The sequence below is a fragment of the Nelumbo lutea genome, chromosome 2 (genome assembly GCF_056320005.1).
Source record: "Nelumbo lutea isolate HS-2025 chromosome 2, American lotus-T2T, whole genome shotgun sequence".
Lineage (NCBI taxonomy): Eukaryota > Viridiplantae > Streptophyta > Magnoliopsida > Proteales > Nelumbonaceae > Nelumbo > Nelumbo lutea.
In genome coordinates, this window is record NC_142685.1 from 55,875,981 (window position 1) to 55,894,139 (window position 18,159).

Genomic DNA, 18,159 nt, shown 5'->3' on the forward strand with positions numbered 1-18,159 from the left:
TCTGGTACATTTATTTTTGGGAAGATCTTTGATAGTTCTGATATACAAAATACGTGTTGAGCTTTTGTATAAAGATCTGAGCAGTACGAAGTACGTTTGGCAGACATGCATTTTTCCATACGATATTAAAATGTAAAAGACGCGAGAAGCTTCATTCAGAGCTTCCCGAAATCAGCCTAAAATGGGTTTCTTGTGTTTTTTCGGTGTTTTATTTTTTGGTGGTTAAATCTCTCACACAACAAACGAAAATAGACTGAAAATCGGTCTTCCCCACTTATAAACAATCAAAAGACCACACAGAAAGATGTACCAAATGAGCCCTTCTTTATTCTAGATGGGCTTCAAGCAGCCTTTATAGCCTTGCATTAAGAATATCTCCATATTTATATGCTTTATTTCATAGGGAATTATTCCTAATACAAGGCTATAAAGACTGTTAGAACGGGCCTTGCATTAACAATCCGGTTTATATTTATTCATCAGGAATGAGGTAAGGTAGCAAAATGATGCGATTCCCACTTTATATGAGAAAGAATTAAATAAGGTAGTAAAAATTTTACATCCAGGTTTGAAATGCAAATTTTGCACTGTGATTAATACAAATGATATAAAAAGTACAAATTTTATTTCAGGTAAGAATACAATGCAAAACTGAACCACGTACAGAATTTATAAATTATAACCAGCTAAGAATTGCAGTAAACAATTTCACCCACCTTTTTGTTTCTCATTTATTTTCTATAAAACCAAGCACAGCATTAGAGAGCACAAATCTCCGAGGACTCTAGGAGATCCAAACAAGAAGATAGAAAACCTAATTAAACACTATTAGTCCCCTATTTATTTGCAACGCAACAGAGAGGACTACACACACGAGCAGATCAAACTGAACCTCATCTAAGCCATGGACCATGTCACCGACACGTCACCATCGTCTATGTTGAGCCCCAGAGCATTCCACACGCCGTCCGATGCATCGACGATGTTGTTCCGGCACGGAGGCTGGTTCGCGTGCTCGGCGTCGCAGCCATTCACAGAGTCACACTCGTCCACCACCTTGGCCGTCACACTGGCTCCAGATTGGGTTGTGATTCGGATCATTTTCTCACATCGGCTACCACCAGCATACCACCCAGTAGATAGCGCAACGATGAGGTCACTGTTATTGTGGTAGCTATAATCGCATTTGGAGGGTCCCCCACCATCGCCACCTTGACTGAAGTCGTTGTTGGTGAGGATGGCTTCTGTGGAGGACGTCACCGGCGGGGATTCCGTTGTGCCGGCGTCGGGATCAGTGGTGCATCCACCGTTGGAACAGATTAGCTGGCCATCACAATCATCGCTGGTCTGGCATGGACCTCCACAGGAGGAGATGGCGCTTATAAGGCTGGGAAGGAGGAAGAGAAGATAAAGGGAAGAGAGCGATATTGATTGATACGCCATGGTTGTTGCCTTGACAGAGCAGAGTAGAAGGCTTGGTTGGAGATGAGGGTTGTGAGAGAAAAGTGCTGTGCATAAGTATTTCGCCATTGAAATACTAGTAGTTAAGCTAGGTCAGTCTCAGTCGATCAACTTGCCTTTGGCTATGTCCATGAATATTGACCAGGCCGTTTACTTGCAGTTGCAGGTCCACCTGAAATGAATGGTCTGCCACCCCAGGTCAATGAAATACCGTAGACTTGTCTATGGGTGGGAACCACGCGATAGAATCCAACCAGATTGAACCCAAGGTTTTAAAAACCGACTGAAACCTTTCTGCCCACCGGTTTCTGGGTTGATGGTTCAATCATCTAGTTCAAATGCATGACTCGTTTCAACTTAAAAATAAAAAATAAAAAAGCCAAAACCATTGAACAGGTCAATGATTCAACTGCCTAGGTCAGCAGGTCACTAACCAAATCAAGGGTTGCCTGTATGATTTTTGGGCCAAATGATCTGACCATGCAGATCAAAGAAGGTTCGGAAACCATGAGTAAACCAATTATACCCTTTCTGATTTTGAGTTTTGTGTGATTGTGTCCCCCAATTGTAATTGGGTTGAAACCAGTTTTTGCTGTTCCATGTAGGAATGTCAATAGGCTGGTTCCAATACGGATTTGAATAAACTTGAAACTAACCCGATCCAACCAAATGAAGAGGGGCTTCCGAACCTGATACATGTAGGTATATTCTCCACCCCATAGGGGGCACCTCACTGCACATCCCTGTCGTGCATTGGAACATCTTCCAATGATAATATCAGTCCCAATGATGTCATTATGATTAGATGTTCCCAGCAATACACGCGGAGATGTGATCTCCTAATTTTCTTACAACTTTTGCTCTACTTTATATTTAAATACGGTAAATTTCCTAAAACAGTATATAAGAGTAAAAAACACATATTTTATTAATTAAGATATATATAAACAGGTTTATTATGTATTATCTTTAATTATGGTTATATGGGACTGAGCACTAAAACAGCCGTGTGTAGTGTGTCAATTACGTTGTAATAGACATTGATCAATTGTATTGCGTTGTAAGGCGTGGCCGTTGTAACCTCAAATGATCTAGCCAAACACATTTTATTTGTATTTTACTTGAAATAGATCCCCAGCGCCTCCACTATTCATGGAATTAGGTCTACTCGGGCAGATCGATTCAAATAATCGGTTCAATTCTAGATCTGGTTTTATGGAATTAATAGGGTCTGGTTCGGGGTTGATCCACTTTCACCTAGATCAGACCTCATTCATTGAGAACTTTGAAATATAGGACATATAAGCAAAAGAAATAAATTCATTGCATTACAAAGAACTGTTTAGTGGAGGTCGGAGGAAAGTCATGGTCGTCTCAGCAGTTGTGAACGCATGGACTGACTCAGGATCTGCCATAAATAAAGCTTACTGCGTACATAAAGGGTTACAAAATTCAATCAAGACTCAATAGTAAACATGTCAATACGTAATATTAATTGCTCAAGATCTTAAATTCGGTCATCTTCACTTAAAAGTAGATGTGCAGACGTTCGTTTTGATCTTGTTGGATGTTAATTTGGACATCCCTTGGCAAAATATGATTGTAATACATCTTTCTTGAGTTACTATTTGGTCACATATAAGCATATATGGGTGCTCAACCGAACCGTGGGTTTATTTTTTAAATTGAACTAGAGTTATCAGTTTTTGGAAAATCATTAACCAAAAATCAAATTGAAGTCGATCGATTGACCGGTTTGATTAATCATCGATTTGATTCATCGATTTGTCAGTTTTTATTATGTATAATATATTATAAAATAGATATATAAATATATAATAAAACACTAGAAATATATATAAAATATCATTTTTTAAATAATAAATAATAAATTATATATTATAAATATATGTATTTATATACAATGCATATTTATTAATTTATAATGTATAAAAAATATAAAATATATATAAATATATGTATACCGATCAGTTCAGTTAACCGCCAGGTTTCTATTTTAGTTAACCAAAACCGGAACCTTTGGCTATTTTAAAATACTGAATCCACCAGTTTGGTTGATCTAATTTTTTATTTGGTTTCGGTAAGTTTTTCCAATAGTTTCGGTCTTTCGGTTTTTTTTTTTTTGCTCACCCCTAGTCACATATCCCAAAGTTCTTGAAACCTGTACTAGATGTTGACTTGTTGCATTGAAAGAATTGCCTACTAGCTTCCTTAAAAAAATAATAAAAAAAAAAGCATTTTACAGAATTCAGATTAGTTGAATGCTTTAGCTGTTCAATGGGCCATGCTAGTAATAAATTCATGGGCCCTAATGTGAAAGGTGTAGGCCCCAAGTATTTTATTACTGGCGTGGAACCTTATCATTGGTTCCACAGCCTGCTGAACAGCCAAAGTGTGCAGCTAAACCTTGCTCCATTTTACACGTCTTGCTTGTAACAAATCCTCGTATATAGGGGTGTCAACAAGACTGGATTTGGTCCAATACGATCCAGTTCAATGTGTGCTCATTATAAATGGATCATGTCTAATCCAATCCAATGAATGTTTTGGACTGGTCCAATTCAATGTCTAGACCATTCAATCTGTTCAATTTCATTGTAATTTAGATTGGTTTCAACCCAAACTCGGTCCATTGACACATATATTCTTATCTTATATCAATGGACCAGATATTGGCTTAATCCAACCCAATCCAATATAAATTTATTACAGATGGACCAAGTCCAATCCAATCTAATAAATATTTTGGACTAGACTGGTCCAATCTAATATGCCTTATTGGTCCGTTCAATCCATCCAAATTGATTTTAGATTGGACGGGATCCAATCCAAAACTGGTCCATTCACACCCTTGTCCGTATGTGTGTGTCATTTGTGACATGAGTGAAATGGATCTCAGGTCAATGAAGGCCTCGGACTGTTGGAGTGGGGTGGGTACTTCATTCCCCATCTCCATCCCCGTCCCCAATCAGATATCCCGATTTGTCCCCTTCCCCATCCCCGTCCTTGCCAAACAAGTCTTCATGAGACCAGTACTCACCAGAATAGGAAAATGGGGAAATGACTTTGAACCCCCCCCTTCACAAAAAGAAAACCTCGTGACACTCGAATGTTGAAAATCGAACCACTGAAAACCAGTACTAAAATCAAAATACCACTGCATCCCCCTCTACTCGGCAGACATGATATACGTCAGCCATCTCCCAATCTTAGTGATCTGAACACCGGTTATGCAAAAACTCTCGATACATGATTCAGATGCCCACAACTTACTCTTTTGTTTTTTGCTTGTAAATTATTATTTTTCTTTTGTAAAACAACTTGTAAATTAAATGTGCACGTATAAACCTGTAAATTTCTGTTTAAGTTTTCTTGTTGCCAAAACAAAATGAAGTAACCCAATAATTGGTGTTGTTGAACACCGGTTATAATTTGTCCACCCATCTAAAAAGAACATTTTTTTTCAAAAAAAGGGAGAGGAATTAAATATCATAGCTCAAAGCATCTAATACATTTTGGCTGCCACCATTTGCCATCTACAAATATATATTTACATGTTTTATATGCTAGTTCATGGGCAATGGAGTTTAAATTTCTACGTGCATATTGGATAGATATCGATTCAAAATTAGGGATGTAATTGGATTGGATTCAGATCGGGTTCATCAAAATCTGAATTCGATTTGATTAGTAAAAATTTGCATCAGAACCCGACCTAAAATCATATTGGAATTTAAGACCTTAGATTCAAATTTAAATCCTAATGGATTTGGATCGGATCCGGATTTAATCCGATTCCATTTTGTTCTTTTTTTTAAATGTCAATAAATTTTAAATACTTTTTAACATTTATATATAAAAAGCTAATGTAAATATAATATACTGAATTTATTATATATATAAATTCATATATAATATAATATATAAAATATTTTATTTATAATTTTAAATATAATTATATAAATTTATATTAAAATTAATAAATATTATAATATAGGTGTTCTTATCGATCTTTTCATCACAAAAATCAAAATTGGCATTAACCTCGTATGAAAATTGAAATCCACATCAAATCCAGTTAATAAATCAGTATTTATTTTCAACTCTACCTGTGTATACATTACATAATTTGGTACGAAAATGCTCCTTCTTATTTAAAACCATATCCCTTAATGTTCGAGAGGCTAAGGACACTGACTGCCTCTATGCCCTCGTCATTGAGCCGATGGGTGACCAAAAGGTGTCAGGATGCTCGATGGGTGAGTGACAGTAGGAGGGAGTGGGTTTGGTAGCCATCAAACCCCTCCACACCCACCGGAGCAGCCTTCGGGTGATTCTGCCATTTTCAAAAAGCAATCCCAGAGGGGGTGTGGGGGAAGATGGGCGGCGGCACCACCTCCACAGGGTGGGGAGAGGTCCCCTAGACGTCCCTAGAGGAGACAGACGGTGGGAAACGGTGCTTTTGTAGAATTACCGTTTCCCACTATTGGCCCGGGCCGTTGAGCCAATGGCCAACCAGAAGGTGTGAGGATGCTCAGTGGGTGAGTTGCAATAAGAGGGAGTGGGTTTGGTGAACATCGAACCCCTCCGCACCCACTAGAGCGGCCTCCAGGTGATTCCACCATTTTCCGAGAAATGCTCCTGGGGGTGTAGGGGTAGATGGGTAGTGGGACCACCTCCACGGGGTGGGGAGAGGACTCCTAGATGTCCCTAGAGGAGGCAGAGATGCCCGAGCGAACGAGAAAGGTCAATGGTGGGAAATGGTGATTTTATAGAACCATTGTTTCCAATTGTCGACCCGGGCCTTCGGGCCGATTGGCGACTGGAAGGTGTCAGGATGCTCGGTGGGTGAGTGGCAGTAGGAGGGTTGGGTTTGGTGGCCATTGAACACCTCCATACTTGTCGAAGCGGCCTTTAGGCGATTCTGCCATTTCCGAGAAGTAGTCCTGAAGGGGGGTGTGGGGGTAGACAGGTAGTGGAACCACCTCCATAGGGTGGGTAGAGGTCCCTAGATGTCCCCAAAGGAGGCAGATATGCCCTAAGCCAACGGGGAAGGCCGACGATGGGAAACGATGCATTTGTAGAACCACCATTTCCCACCATCGGCCCGGGCCGTCCAACTGATGGGCGACCAGAAGGTGTCAGGATGCTTAGTGGGTGAGTGGAAGTAGGAGGGAGTGGGTTTGGTGGCCATCGAACCCCTCCGCACCCGCTGAAGCGACCTTTGGGTGATTCTTCCATTTTTGAGAAGTAGTCTCGAAGGACGGGTGCGGGGGTAGTCAAGCGGCGGAACCACCTCCATGGGGTGGGAAGAGGTTTCCTAGACGTTCCTAGAGGGGTCGGAGACGCCCTGGGCCAATGGGGAAGGCCGACAGTGGGAAACAATGCTTTTGTAGAACCACCATTTCCCACCATCGGCCCGTGTTGTCGGGCCGATGGGCGACCAAAAGGTGTCATCATGCTCGGTGGGTTAGTAGTAGGAGGGAGTGGGTTTGGTGGCCATCGAACCCCTTCACACCCACCGGAGTGGCCTCTGGGTGATTCTACCATTTTCGATAAGTAGTCACAGAAGGGTTGCAAGGGTAGACGGGCGGTGGAACCACCTTCACAGGGTGGGGAGAGGTCTCCTAGACGTCCGTAGAGGAGGCAGAGATGCCTCGGGCCAATGGGGAAGGCCAACGGTGGGAAACGGTGGTTTTGCAAAAGCACTGTTTCCCACCGTTGGTTGGGGACATTAGGCCAATGGCCAACCGAAAGGTGTCAGGATGCTCAATGGGTGAGTGGTAGTAGGAAAAAGTGGTTTTGGTGGCCATCAAACCCCTCTGCACCCGTCGGAGTGGCTACTAGGTGATTCTGTCATTTCCAAGAAGCAATCCGGGAGGGGGTGCTGGGGTAGATGGGTGGCGGAACCACCTCTAGGGGTTGGGGAGAGGTCTCCTAAACGTCTCCAAATGAGGTGGGGATGCCCCGGGCAAATGGGGAAGGTCGACGGTGGGAAAAGGTGCTTTTGTAGAACCACCGTTTCCAGTCGTTGACCCGAGCCATCAAGCCAATGGGTGACTAGAAGGTGTCGGGATGCTCGGTGGGTGAGTTGAAGTAGGAGGGAGTCAGTTTGGTGGCCATTGAACCCCTCCGCACCCACCAAAATGGCCTTTGGGTGATTCTACCATTTCCGAGAAGCAATCCTGAAAGGGGGTGCGGGGGTAGACGAGTGGCAAAACCACCTCCACGGGGGGGAGAGGTCTCCTAGGCGTCCCCAAAGAAGGTGGAGATGCCCCTGGCCAACGGGGAAGGCCGATAGTGGGAAGCGGTGCTTTTGCAGAACTACCATTTCCAACCGTCAACTTGGGTCATTGGGTCGATGGGCGACCGGAAGGTGTCGGGATGCTCGGTGAGTGAGAGGTAGTAGGAGGGAGTGGGTTTGGTGGCCATTGAACCCCTTCACACCCATCAAAGCAGTCTCGAAAGGGGGGTGTGAGGGTAGACGGGCAGTGGAACCACCTCCACAGGGTGGGGAGAGGTTTCCTAGACGTTCCTAAAGGAGGCAGAGATGACCCAAGCCAATGGGTAAGGCCGACGATGGGAAAGGGTGCTTTTATAGAGTCACCATTTCCAACCGTCAATCCGAGCCGTCAGGCCGATGTACGATCGGAAGTGTTGGGATGCTCGGTGGGTGAGTGGCAATAGGAGGGAGTGGTTTTGGTGGCCATCAAACCCCTTTGCACCTACCAAAGCGACCTTTGGGTGATTTTTCCATTTTTGAGAAGCAGTCCCAAAGGCACCTGCTTGCATGCCCGTAAATACATATATCATACATAAATATATTAATAAAATAAATCATACACGTATATTTGCATAAGCTTACATTTATATCAAATTTTAGTGTGAACCGATTAACCAACCCAAATGCGACGTGTCCCAAAATTCAACCCAACAGCATCGAAATTTTATATGGACAGTTCCAACTTTTAAGTTAGACTTGATCTGGACTCAAGTAATCCACTTTTGGGCCGACTTGAGCCCAAATATGTTTCATCAATTCATCTATCGACAATTCGACACCAGTAATCTCGAATTCTCGCCCTCTAGGCAACAAAGCTTCAACGTGGTGAGATGGTGAAGAGGACTCGCATGAAAAGAAAGATCTAAAGGGCCACCCAACTTTATTTGGCAAAACGCAAAACACTAAATCCTCGCCATTTCACCCATGAGTCATGACGTATTTCTGCCCATGGGTCGGGTGTAGATAGAATGATTCTTGAACCGATTATTAATTGGAACAAAATTATAGACTCTAGAACCATTCCAATGAATGGTCGGGTCGGTATTGTTGATTATACTGAAAATTATATTTTTTTATTTAAATTTTAAAATTCGATAATATAACCTTCATTTTAAATTTAAAAATTATAAAAAAATATTATACATTTAATAAAATAGTTGGTTCTAAATATAAATCTATTCAAAACAAGCCAAAACTGAAATCAACCCAATTATTAATTATAAAATTAAAACCGTTATAAACCAGCTGAGTGGTGGTTTAATTAGCACGTAACTGGATAAGCCACAAAAGCAATGTAGTTTTGAACCCCACTATTAATGGATCTAAATCAACCTTTGGGAAGAGTATAATAATGCAAGATAAAGTTGGTGATACTATACCATAAAAATTAAATTACAGCCCTTATGAGGCAAAAGACGAATAATCAATACAATAAAAAAAAAAAAACGTTATAATCGATTCGGTCTATTCTGATCAATTGGGTAGACCTGATCTATTAACAACATCCCTACATACTTTATACACACGTACAATAGGCTCAGGCCAAACTGTATATTTGGAATATGTTTCGTACTTACATATAGCATTCATGGTAAATGTTCTCAATGTAATGGTGTAGACTGTAGTATCCGGTGGGTAAGTGTGGACAGATCTGGTCGGTAGTTGATACTTGAACTTTGATTAGTATTCTTGGGAAATCTACGGCTGCGATCGGGTCTGTGGGGCCAGTCCGACCGCTGCAACTGGATGTCGTGAGGTGTGACGTGTGTAGATTATAATAAATAGTCGTGCTAAGTGTAGTCTCATCAGAATCATGAGATCAATCACAAGATAAAATTAGGGCTGTTCATAAGACCCAACCCAACCAAATCAAACGGACCCAACCCGAGTCGGCTGGATTTTTATCAGCATGGGTGGTTTTGGGTTGTGTAATTTCTTAAATCGATAATTTAGATCGGTTTCGATTTTCATACAAGAAAATCGAAATTGACCCGAACTAAATCGACTTAGTTCCTAATTCAAACATGAAGTTGAACTAGTTACAAATCCCATTAGGCCACCTAGTTGCAAATCTCATTAGAAATCGACTTAATTCCTAGTTGCAAATCCCATTAGGCCATTTAGTTTTTGAATGGTTGCAAGAAACTTTAGATTAGTGAAAAGTGATTAATGAACAACTTTTGTGATTAACTTTTCATTTAAATTTTATCATAGGAGATGGTTGAAATGATGTTCAATTTATGACTATTTTTAAAATTAACAAGATTTTATCACAGGGATGAACTTAGAACCCAAACCAACCCAAATCGACCCAACCCGACTCAAACCGACCAAGTCGATTTTGCTTAACACTGGATCGGTTTCGATTTCTATGTCAGTTTATCCGATCAGGTCGGGTCGGTTAGAAAAACCGCACCCAACCCGACCCGTGAAACAGCCCTAAGATAAAACTTCCCTCCGTTAACCCTTTCTGGCTTTACTAAGCAAGAGCAATGGCCGCCGCTGCCGCTCCTCCACCTCCACCCTCCGCAGCCCCTGACCCTACTTTCTCCGCCACATTGCCGGAAAGTCCCGTTGGAAACCCAATTTTCGTCAGAATCCGACTAGCCTGCAATAACGACGTCCCACACATACACAAGCTCATCCACCAAATGGCGGTGTTCGAGCGCCTCACCCACCTTTTCTCCGCCACGGAAGCCTCCCTCTCCGCGACCCTCTTCAATTCCCTCCCCTTCCAATCCTTCACCGTCCTGATCCTCGAAGTCTCCCAAGTCCCTTTCTTGCAGGACCAACACCAGAACAACCCTCTCTATCCTCCGGTCGTCCGCATCATCAACCTCGACGCTCCGATCAACGACCCAGAAGCCGAAACCTTCCGATCGGGGGCAGATGTCGTGGTTGCTGGGTTCGTTTTGTTTTTCCCCAACTACTCTACCTTCTTGGCGAAGCCGGGATTCTACATAGAGGACATATTTGTGAGAGAGTGTTACAGGAGAAAAGGCATGGGAAGGATGTTGCTGTCTGCAGTGGCGTCGCAGGCTGTGAAGATGGGGTACGGGAGGGTAGAGTGGTGCGTGTTGGACTGGAATATGAACGCCATCAAGTTCTATGAGGAGATGGGTGCAGAAGTGTTGCAGGAATGGAGGATTTGCAGGTTGGCTGGTGAGGCTCTGCAGGCTTATCGAGATTAGGGTACCTTTATTATTAGATTTTCATTTCCATCCACACATCTTCATGACTTCATACCATTTTGAGACCAGAATGGTTTGAAAAAAAAAACAAATTATTGGGTTTTCGTTTGCGAAATTAGGGCTAGGGTTCTAGTGTTGTTTTTGGTTGGTAGTGTAATTGATCTGGGTCTGTTCTCCTTATCAGAAATGGAATGTACCCCAATCTCCCTTCTTTGAAATGATCTCTTCTTTGGTTGAATGATATTGGAAATATTTCATTCTGCTAAAAAAATCTCACTTGAGAATGATTAGAGTGAATGATGGAGATCTATAGCTTTTTCATGGTGTGTTGCAAGTATGAGAACAAAACAAATGCTGGTTTCAATATGAACATTATTCATATTGATTCATTGGGTACTTGATTTGTACCATCCTTTTACTAGGCAATGTGAAGGGTTAAATTCACTTTGATGAAGCCTTCACTGGTCATCAGCTTGTTCTAATCAACATAAACTCTCATCTGTGGCCACCACCCATTCAATACTTGCATCAGTTTCCATCTCTCCTGCAAGTCTTGATATGGGATAGCCTGAGTCTGACAACCTAGGCCAAATTCTCCCACACATTGAAAGCTTGATGCAACCTGGTTTGGAAAATTGGAAGAAAGAAATTCATAGCATAGCAGAACAAACTGATAATGATAAGGAAGGTAAAGCAATCTTTGGTGTAGCTATCAGAAACAATCTGGGGACTATTTTGGCAGTTTCTTTTGGCCCACGCACATGTTCGAGTGCAATGCAAGCTGAAGCGTATCAGAGGATTGCAACTAGCAAAGCAGAATTTTAACTCTCCTTTGGTTTTAGAAAGTGACAATCAGACAATCATTTTGGCTCTAAAAAAATCAAAACTTGGCTTCAACAAAGGAGTCTTTTTTTTTTGTAAAGATCTTTTAACTCTTGCCCAGGATGTAAATGTGTCTTGCTCCTTTATCAAGAGGGAAGGAAACACTCTAGCTCATCTAGCTCAGAGAAGGTAGTTTGATTCTGGGGTTTTTGTTTCAGACTTTCAGTCATGCCATCTGGGTAGAACCTGGCTGTAATTATCTGTGATCGTTGTTAATGAATTCCTGCTTACCAAAAAAAAAAAAAGAAAAGAATGAGACAACTCTAGTGTTTGATGGAGCCATTTGAACAATAGTAGAAGCGGCCAAATGGCCTAGATTGAAAGGTAGGGTGGTTAGAGTCTTGGAGACGTGTTGTATTTGGCATAGGGCCCATGGGCACACATTCTAACGATAAGCATAGCAATATCCTAAGAAATATAGTTTCATATAAGCTGCAGATACCACAACAGAATCGGGATAAAAATATTTCAAATTTAACAAATTATCCCTCTCCATTCCGAGTTCACATAGTGCGCCCCATGTGCACGTCTCATCGTGCATTGGGAACATCTCCGTATTCCCAATACAATGTGCTGTGGAGCATTTTCAAGGTAGTTATTTCTTTGATCAGGGGACACAAGACTCATTTATGCGTCTGTGCCACCTATCTCATTTATCAAGAATCAGCCATCAGGATATCCCATTGAATCTGAATGGTTCCCTAGAAAAAAATGTTTGGTTTGTAGGATTAGGGGTCTAGAATTGAAATTGAAATGGTTTATTTTTGATGGAGCGCAATTCAGCCGGTCTTAGCTGTCAACAAATTCGTCTTTGAACTGGAGCGTCGGGGAGCCTGAAACGGGAAAGATGAGAGAACTCCGGGGGGACTCCGGTGGGATAACTCCGAAGCTCAAGTCAGTTATCTTTCAAAGGTAAAGTGTAGACCAGATAGCACAAAATTCACATACCTTGTTTGTTGGGGGCAGGGAGCTTTTATAATCACTTCATGCACTCGCTCTGAGGCCCTTGTCAGGTCGGGTATGATTACCCTTGTGTCTATCAATTCAGCAGTCGTCATTTCTGTTGTGACAGAACTGTCACTGCCTAACCGTCTCTTTAACTGGAAATGGCGGTGTCAGGAGGCGGTGGTAGGTGCCGTTTAGAGTGCGGCCGTCAAGCGTCAGATCCCAAGTCAGTCAGGTGCAGCGACCTCGGGTACGGACTTCCTCAGTGTCAGGCATAGTACGGTTTGTTTGGTTTTGGTGCCTCAAAGGTGATGTAGTGGAATGGTGAGCGAGGCGAAGTCTTGAGTTCGGAGGTATGTATAGGGCAGGTCAGTTCGGCGAGGGGTATCTCGAGCTGTTACAAGGCAGACCAGTTCGGCAAGGTGTATCCCAAACTGTTACAAGGCAGGCCAGTTCGGCGAGGTATGTCCCGAACTGTTGTAGGGCAGGCCAGTTCGGATTACTTTCTGGTTTGGGGCCAAGGGTGAGTTCAGGCCCCTAGTAGGGAGTTCGGACCGCTGGTTTCTCCCCTTGGTGCTCGCGCCTTAGGCTTGCTTTTGTGCCGAGTTGTTGCTTTTGCCACGTGTCGCATAACTGTGAGGTCGGGTCAAATCTTCTCTCATCAATTTCAATTCTAAATGTTTGGTTGGGTGAAGTCGGAATCTTATTCTCATTTTTGGTGGAATGTTATTCTCCCATTTAAGGGAATGGTCATTCCTCCTCCATTGAAAATGATAATCCATTCCATCCGATTCCAATTCCCATATGGTCCAAATAGTCAGAAGGAATAGAGCATTTTGATTCTCATTCTGATTTCAACTGGTCAAATAGACTCTAAGAAAAGATAAGTGAAAGTGACCGTCAAAACCTTTAGCATAACAAGATGAAATTTAGCCTTCTATCTGCAATATATATATATATATATATATATATATATATATATATATATATATATATATATATTCAATAAACGCTCCAAAAGCCACAATCCAATCTATCTATCTATCTATCTATATATGGGAAAATCTATGATATAGAAAAAGTATCTTTTTCCATATCATATTGGATGATATGGACCAATCAACATTCAACTTGACTGTTTAGGTGAATACAGGTTATCCCATGTAACAGGAAGTGAAGAAAATTTTTCATTTTTTTGAATTGTTTATTTTTTCAATCCATGTCATTTTTTAAACAGCCAATAAAAGATGTATCTCAAACCCTATTTCCAACTCTTGCTTATCAGGTGTGAAATGTCTTTAATTTTTAACTTTATCTCATTTTTTTTGCTTCCATAATAAAGAGATGAGGATACACACATCTCATCCACTTTCATGCCAGTGTCAAACCCACCTTTTTATATGTTTATCATCTTCCCACCACATTTCATTAGTTGAGGCTTTGTTAACTCCCACTTCTTGAATTTCATTAGAAAGGAATGTATGTGTAAAATAGAGATTTAGAAAGGAACGTACGTTGGTAGGATACTTCTCTACTTTCCTTCTCACAATAATCCCTTCCTTCCATTCGTATCACAATCATTCTCACAACGATTGTCTCCTTCAATTTGTATCAAAATCTTCCCGGTAATGTTCTGTTTTTGCCACTGTTTAAGAGACAATAACTGTAGTAGTTTTGCTTTGTTGATGGCATCATTCACAATGTTCCTCTTCTTCAATTCGCACCAAAGTCTTGCCAGTAATATTACTCTGGTTATGTCACGGTAACCAGTCTTTTTTTTTTCTATTTTTGGCACCGCTCAAGCAATGATTCTCCAGCTACATCTAGGAAAGCTCTTTCAAGGTTGGAGAGACCATTACCTCATCTAGATCCAGCGACCATTATCATCTCTTTTTGCTCTGTTTTCCATTCTCTGATATCTCTTGTCTGCTTTTGTCATAATCCAAGCATCGACTTGTGTGATCGTTTGAAAGAGAGATTCACTTTTGAGATCATTCGAAAGAGGTCTACTCTTTGGGAAGACGGTTCACTTTTCCAATCATTGAAAAGAGATCTTCGGTCAATTTTGAGAATGCATCTTCTTACTTTTCATTTATTTTTTCACTTGGGTCAGTATCTGCATTCTTTGTTGAGGGTCTTATTCTCTTTGTTTAATTTTTGTTCTCTGTTGTAGAAGAGTACAGGAGGCATCTTTTTTGTTGACTTTCATCATCCGGTTTGGGAACCACAAAACTTTCTTTGTCCGGTTGCAACCATTAGACGTAAGAAGCTAAGCATTCAAAGCAAGCCTTTGTTTTTAAATTTAAGTGTTTCTTTTTTTTCCGTTTTTTAACTTGTTTTAGCAATAGCAAAATAAAAACATTCTTAATTTCATATTGGAGAAGAAAACAAGAGTTTGTCAAAATTCGGGTTTCATAGAGCCCGTTTTTAACAAAACCAGGTGAGGACAATGAACAAAGCTGGTTATTTTCTACCCAATTTCGATATAGAGAATGGATAATCTTATATCAAATTTTCAGTTACCTGTACATCATATAGTAAGTTGATTTATTTTTTATTTTTTGATCAATAACACTTTCATTAATCATTACATGAAGAAGACAAACACACTTATCTTCCAAGAGTCACTAAGAGCCTCATAAAAGAAAGAAAAAAGAAGAAAAAGAGAAAAGAATACAGAATACACTAAAGTTATAGTTTAGCCCAAAACAGTGAATCCCTTTCTGCCCCTTGTTTAGTTAAACCGTCAGCTAGAGAATTAGCCGATCTTTTAACCCAACATGTCTTAACTTCCATCTTCCGCGCCAGCCACATGAATTTCCTCCTCTCATTGTTATACTTCCATAAACCATTTTGCTCTTTAGTTAATCATTCTATCACCACCTGTGAATCCCCTTCAATTGAGTTTCTTGATGTTCAACTTCTTAGCTTTTCGGACTCCTTCCATAACTGCAAGGATCTCAGCTCTAAGGGAGTCACCCACTCTAATTGGGCTTGAGAACATGGTAGAGATGGCCCCATTTTCGTCCCTGAAAACACATCCAATCCCCGATTGCCCTGGATTTTCCCTACTGCATCCATTAAAGTTTAATTTCAAGAATCCTTTAGGTGGGGGAGTCCAAACCACTTTCATTACTGACTTGGTCTGTGTGCAATTTGCAATTTCACCCCACTTCCTCAACATGTCATCCATAGTGTAATCTGTGAATAGTTTCAAATATTTCAGCCATTGTACTGCCCTAATATGTATGATAACCTTCAGATCTGCTGCTCCTCTTTGGATTTCTGAGAATATCCTAGAGTTTCTTTCCTCCCACAATGTCCAATATACTGCAGCCCTTAGTCCTCTCCACATTATCCTTTCCCTTTTTATCCGCTTCCTGAAAAAGGTGGGGGAGAAAAGGCCCTGCAAATCTTATGGGGGATTCCAACTGCGTTCAAATAAGGAGGAAGATCAATCCAAATTGACATCACAAAGTGGCAAGACACCAGTAGGTGAAAACCAGTCTCCCCATCCGCTTTATATAGAACACACCACTAAGGTGACAAACAAGTATTGGGTCTCTTCTTTTGGAATAGATCACCAGTGTTAATTTTTTCTAGAAAGGCTTCCCAACAAAAACTACCAACCCTAGGAGGTATTGCTCTACACCAAACCTCACCAACAAGGAAATGGGGGAAGGTAGGACTGTTGGACTGACTTAAGACTTTGAAGAACGAGGCACAAGAGAAGATGCCATTGGGGGTAGGTGTCCAAATTCTAGAGTCCTCCCTAATGGGGTCTAAGACAACATTATCAAGAAGTGCAATAAGGCTTGAAATACTGTCAAGGTCTGAGTCCCTCAAATCTCTTCTTAAACCCAAGTTCCACCCAATCCCAGAAGTGGAAGAGGACGGGGTGATGAAAGACGAAATCGGCTCATTTTTCAAATCAGATAAAGCATACAAAGAAGAAAATTGATCCTTTAAAGGGGCGCTCCCCACCCAGGTTTGTTCCCAAATTTTTATGGAATTATCGGAATTCAAGTCATACCTGATATTAGGGGAGAAAACTGGTAGCAGATCATGAATGGCTTTCCAAGGAGAGTTGCTTGTGGTCCTAGCTCTGATTCCAGCGTCCCATCCATTGTCCTCCAGCCCATGTATACTTGTCACTATTTTAGCCCATTGCTTCTCCTTCTCCATAGGGAACCTCCACAACCACTTCCCCAACAGAGTCATATTCCATCTCCTGATACTCCCAAGCCCCACACCACCACAAGACTTACTCCTACATACTATCTCCCAGCTAACTCTGTGATCCCTCTTCTCCTCTCATGGCTCCCATAGGAAATCTCTCATAAACTTCTCTAATCTGTTAGCGACCTTCATCGGGATTTTAAACACTGATAGGAAAAAGATGGGTAAGTTAGCAAGCGTGGCCTTAATTAATGTAATTCTTCCACCAAGAAAGAGGTAATTCTTTTTCTAGGATACCAGTCTTTTTTCAAACCTTTCCACCACCGGGTTCTAAAAGCTTTCTCGCATGGGATTATCACCTAATGGCAACCTTAAGTAGTTCAACGGCCACCCCAAAACTTCACACCCCAACAGTTCAGCACTCTCCCTGAGCTCTCCCTCCTCCAGGTTCACCCCCACTATACAACTTCTCCCAAGGTTAACCTTCAAGTTAGACATTTGCTCAAACAGTTGTATCACCAACTTCAAGTTCCTGATCAAGCTCACATTACCTCTTTCACAAAATAGAATCGTGTCATTAGCAAACTGTGGATCAGTTTCCCCAGAACCTCCACAATTAGAATGAACAAGAAAGGAGACGGGGGGTCTCCTTGTCTTATACCCCTACTAGCTGGAAAGAAATCTACCACTGTCCCATTCACTAGTACTGAATAATGACAACTCCTGACACAACCCATAATCAACTTGCACCATCTAGCCCCAAACCCAAATTTAGTCAAAACTCTCCTCAAGAAATCTCAGTCCACCAAGCCATAAGCCTTTTCCAAGTCTAACTTACAAACCACTCCTTCTTATCCCTCTTAAAGTTCTCCACACTCTCATTAGCAATTAAAATCTGATCAGTAATTTGTCTCACACTCACAAAGGCTCCTTGATAGTGTGCAATGATATCGGGCAATACCTTCTTCAACCTCATAGACAACACTTTTGCAATGGTCTTATACATGCTATTAACTAGGCTAATTGGCCTAAAATCCTTTGGGTGGGATGCATCTTTTTTTTTGGAATTAAAGCTATAAATGTAGAGTTTACACCTAGATTGACAATTCATCTCCTAAAAAACTCCTCAAACACCCGCAAGAGATCATCTTTCACGATATCCCAACAATCCTGATAAAAAGCCATTGTGAATCCATC

General features: G+C 41.4%; 2 protein-coding genes across 2 annotated transcripts; one reads left to right on the forward strand and one right to left on the reverse strand.

The window, feature by feature from the left end:
- Positions 1-603: 603 nt before the first annotated feature.
- On the reverse strand, positions 604-1,562 carry LOC148870851 (ripening-related protein grip22-like). The gene has a single exon (XM_088972124.1). The coding sequence runs from the start codon at positions 1,528-1,530 to the stop codon at positions 898-900; it is 633 nt and encodes a 210-aa protein (XP_088828250.1). The 5' UTR covers positions 1,531-1,562; the 3' UTR covers positions 604-897.
- An 8,670-nt stretch (positions 1,563-10,232) lies between these two features.
- LOC148870852 (GCN5-related N-acetyltransferase 8-like) lies at positions 10,233-12,088 on the forward strand. The gene has a single exon (XM_088970717.1). It carries the CDS (start codon positions 10,258-10,260, stop codon positions 10,954-10,956), a length of 699 nt encoding a protein of 232 aa, XP_088826843.1. The 5' UTR covers positions 10,233-10,257; the 3' UTR covers positions 10,957-12,088.
- Positions 12,089-18,159: the final 6,071 nt, after the last annotated feature.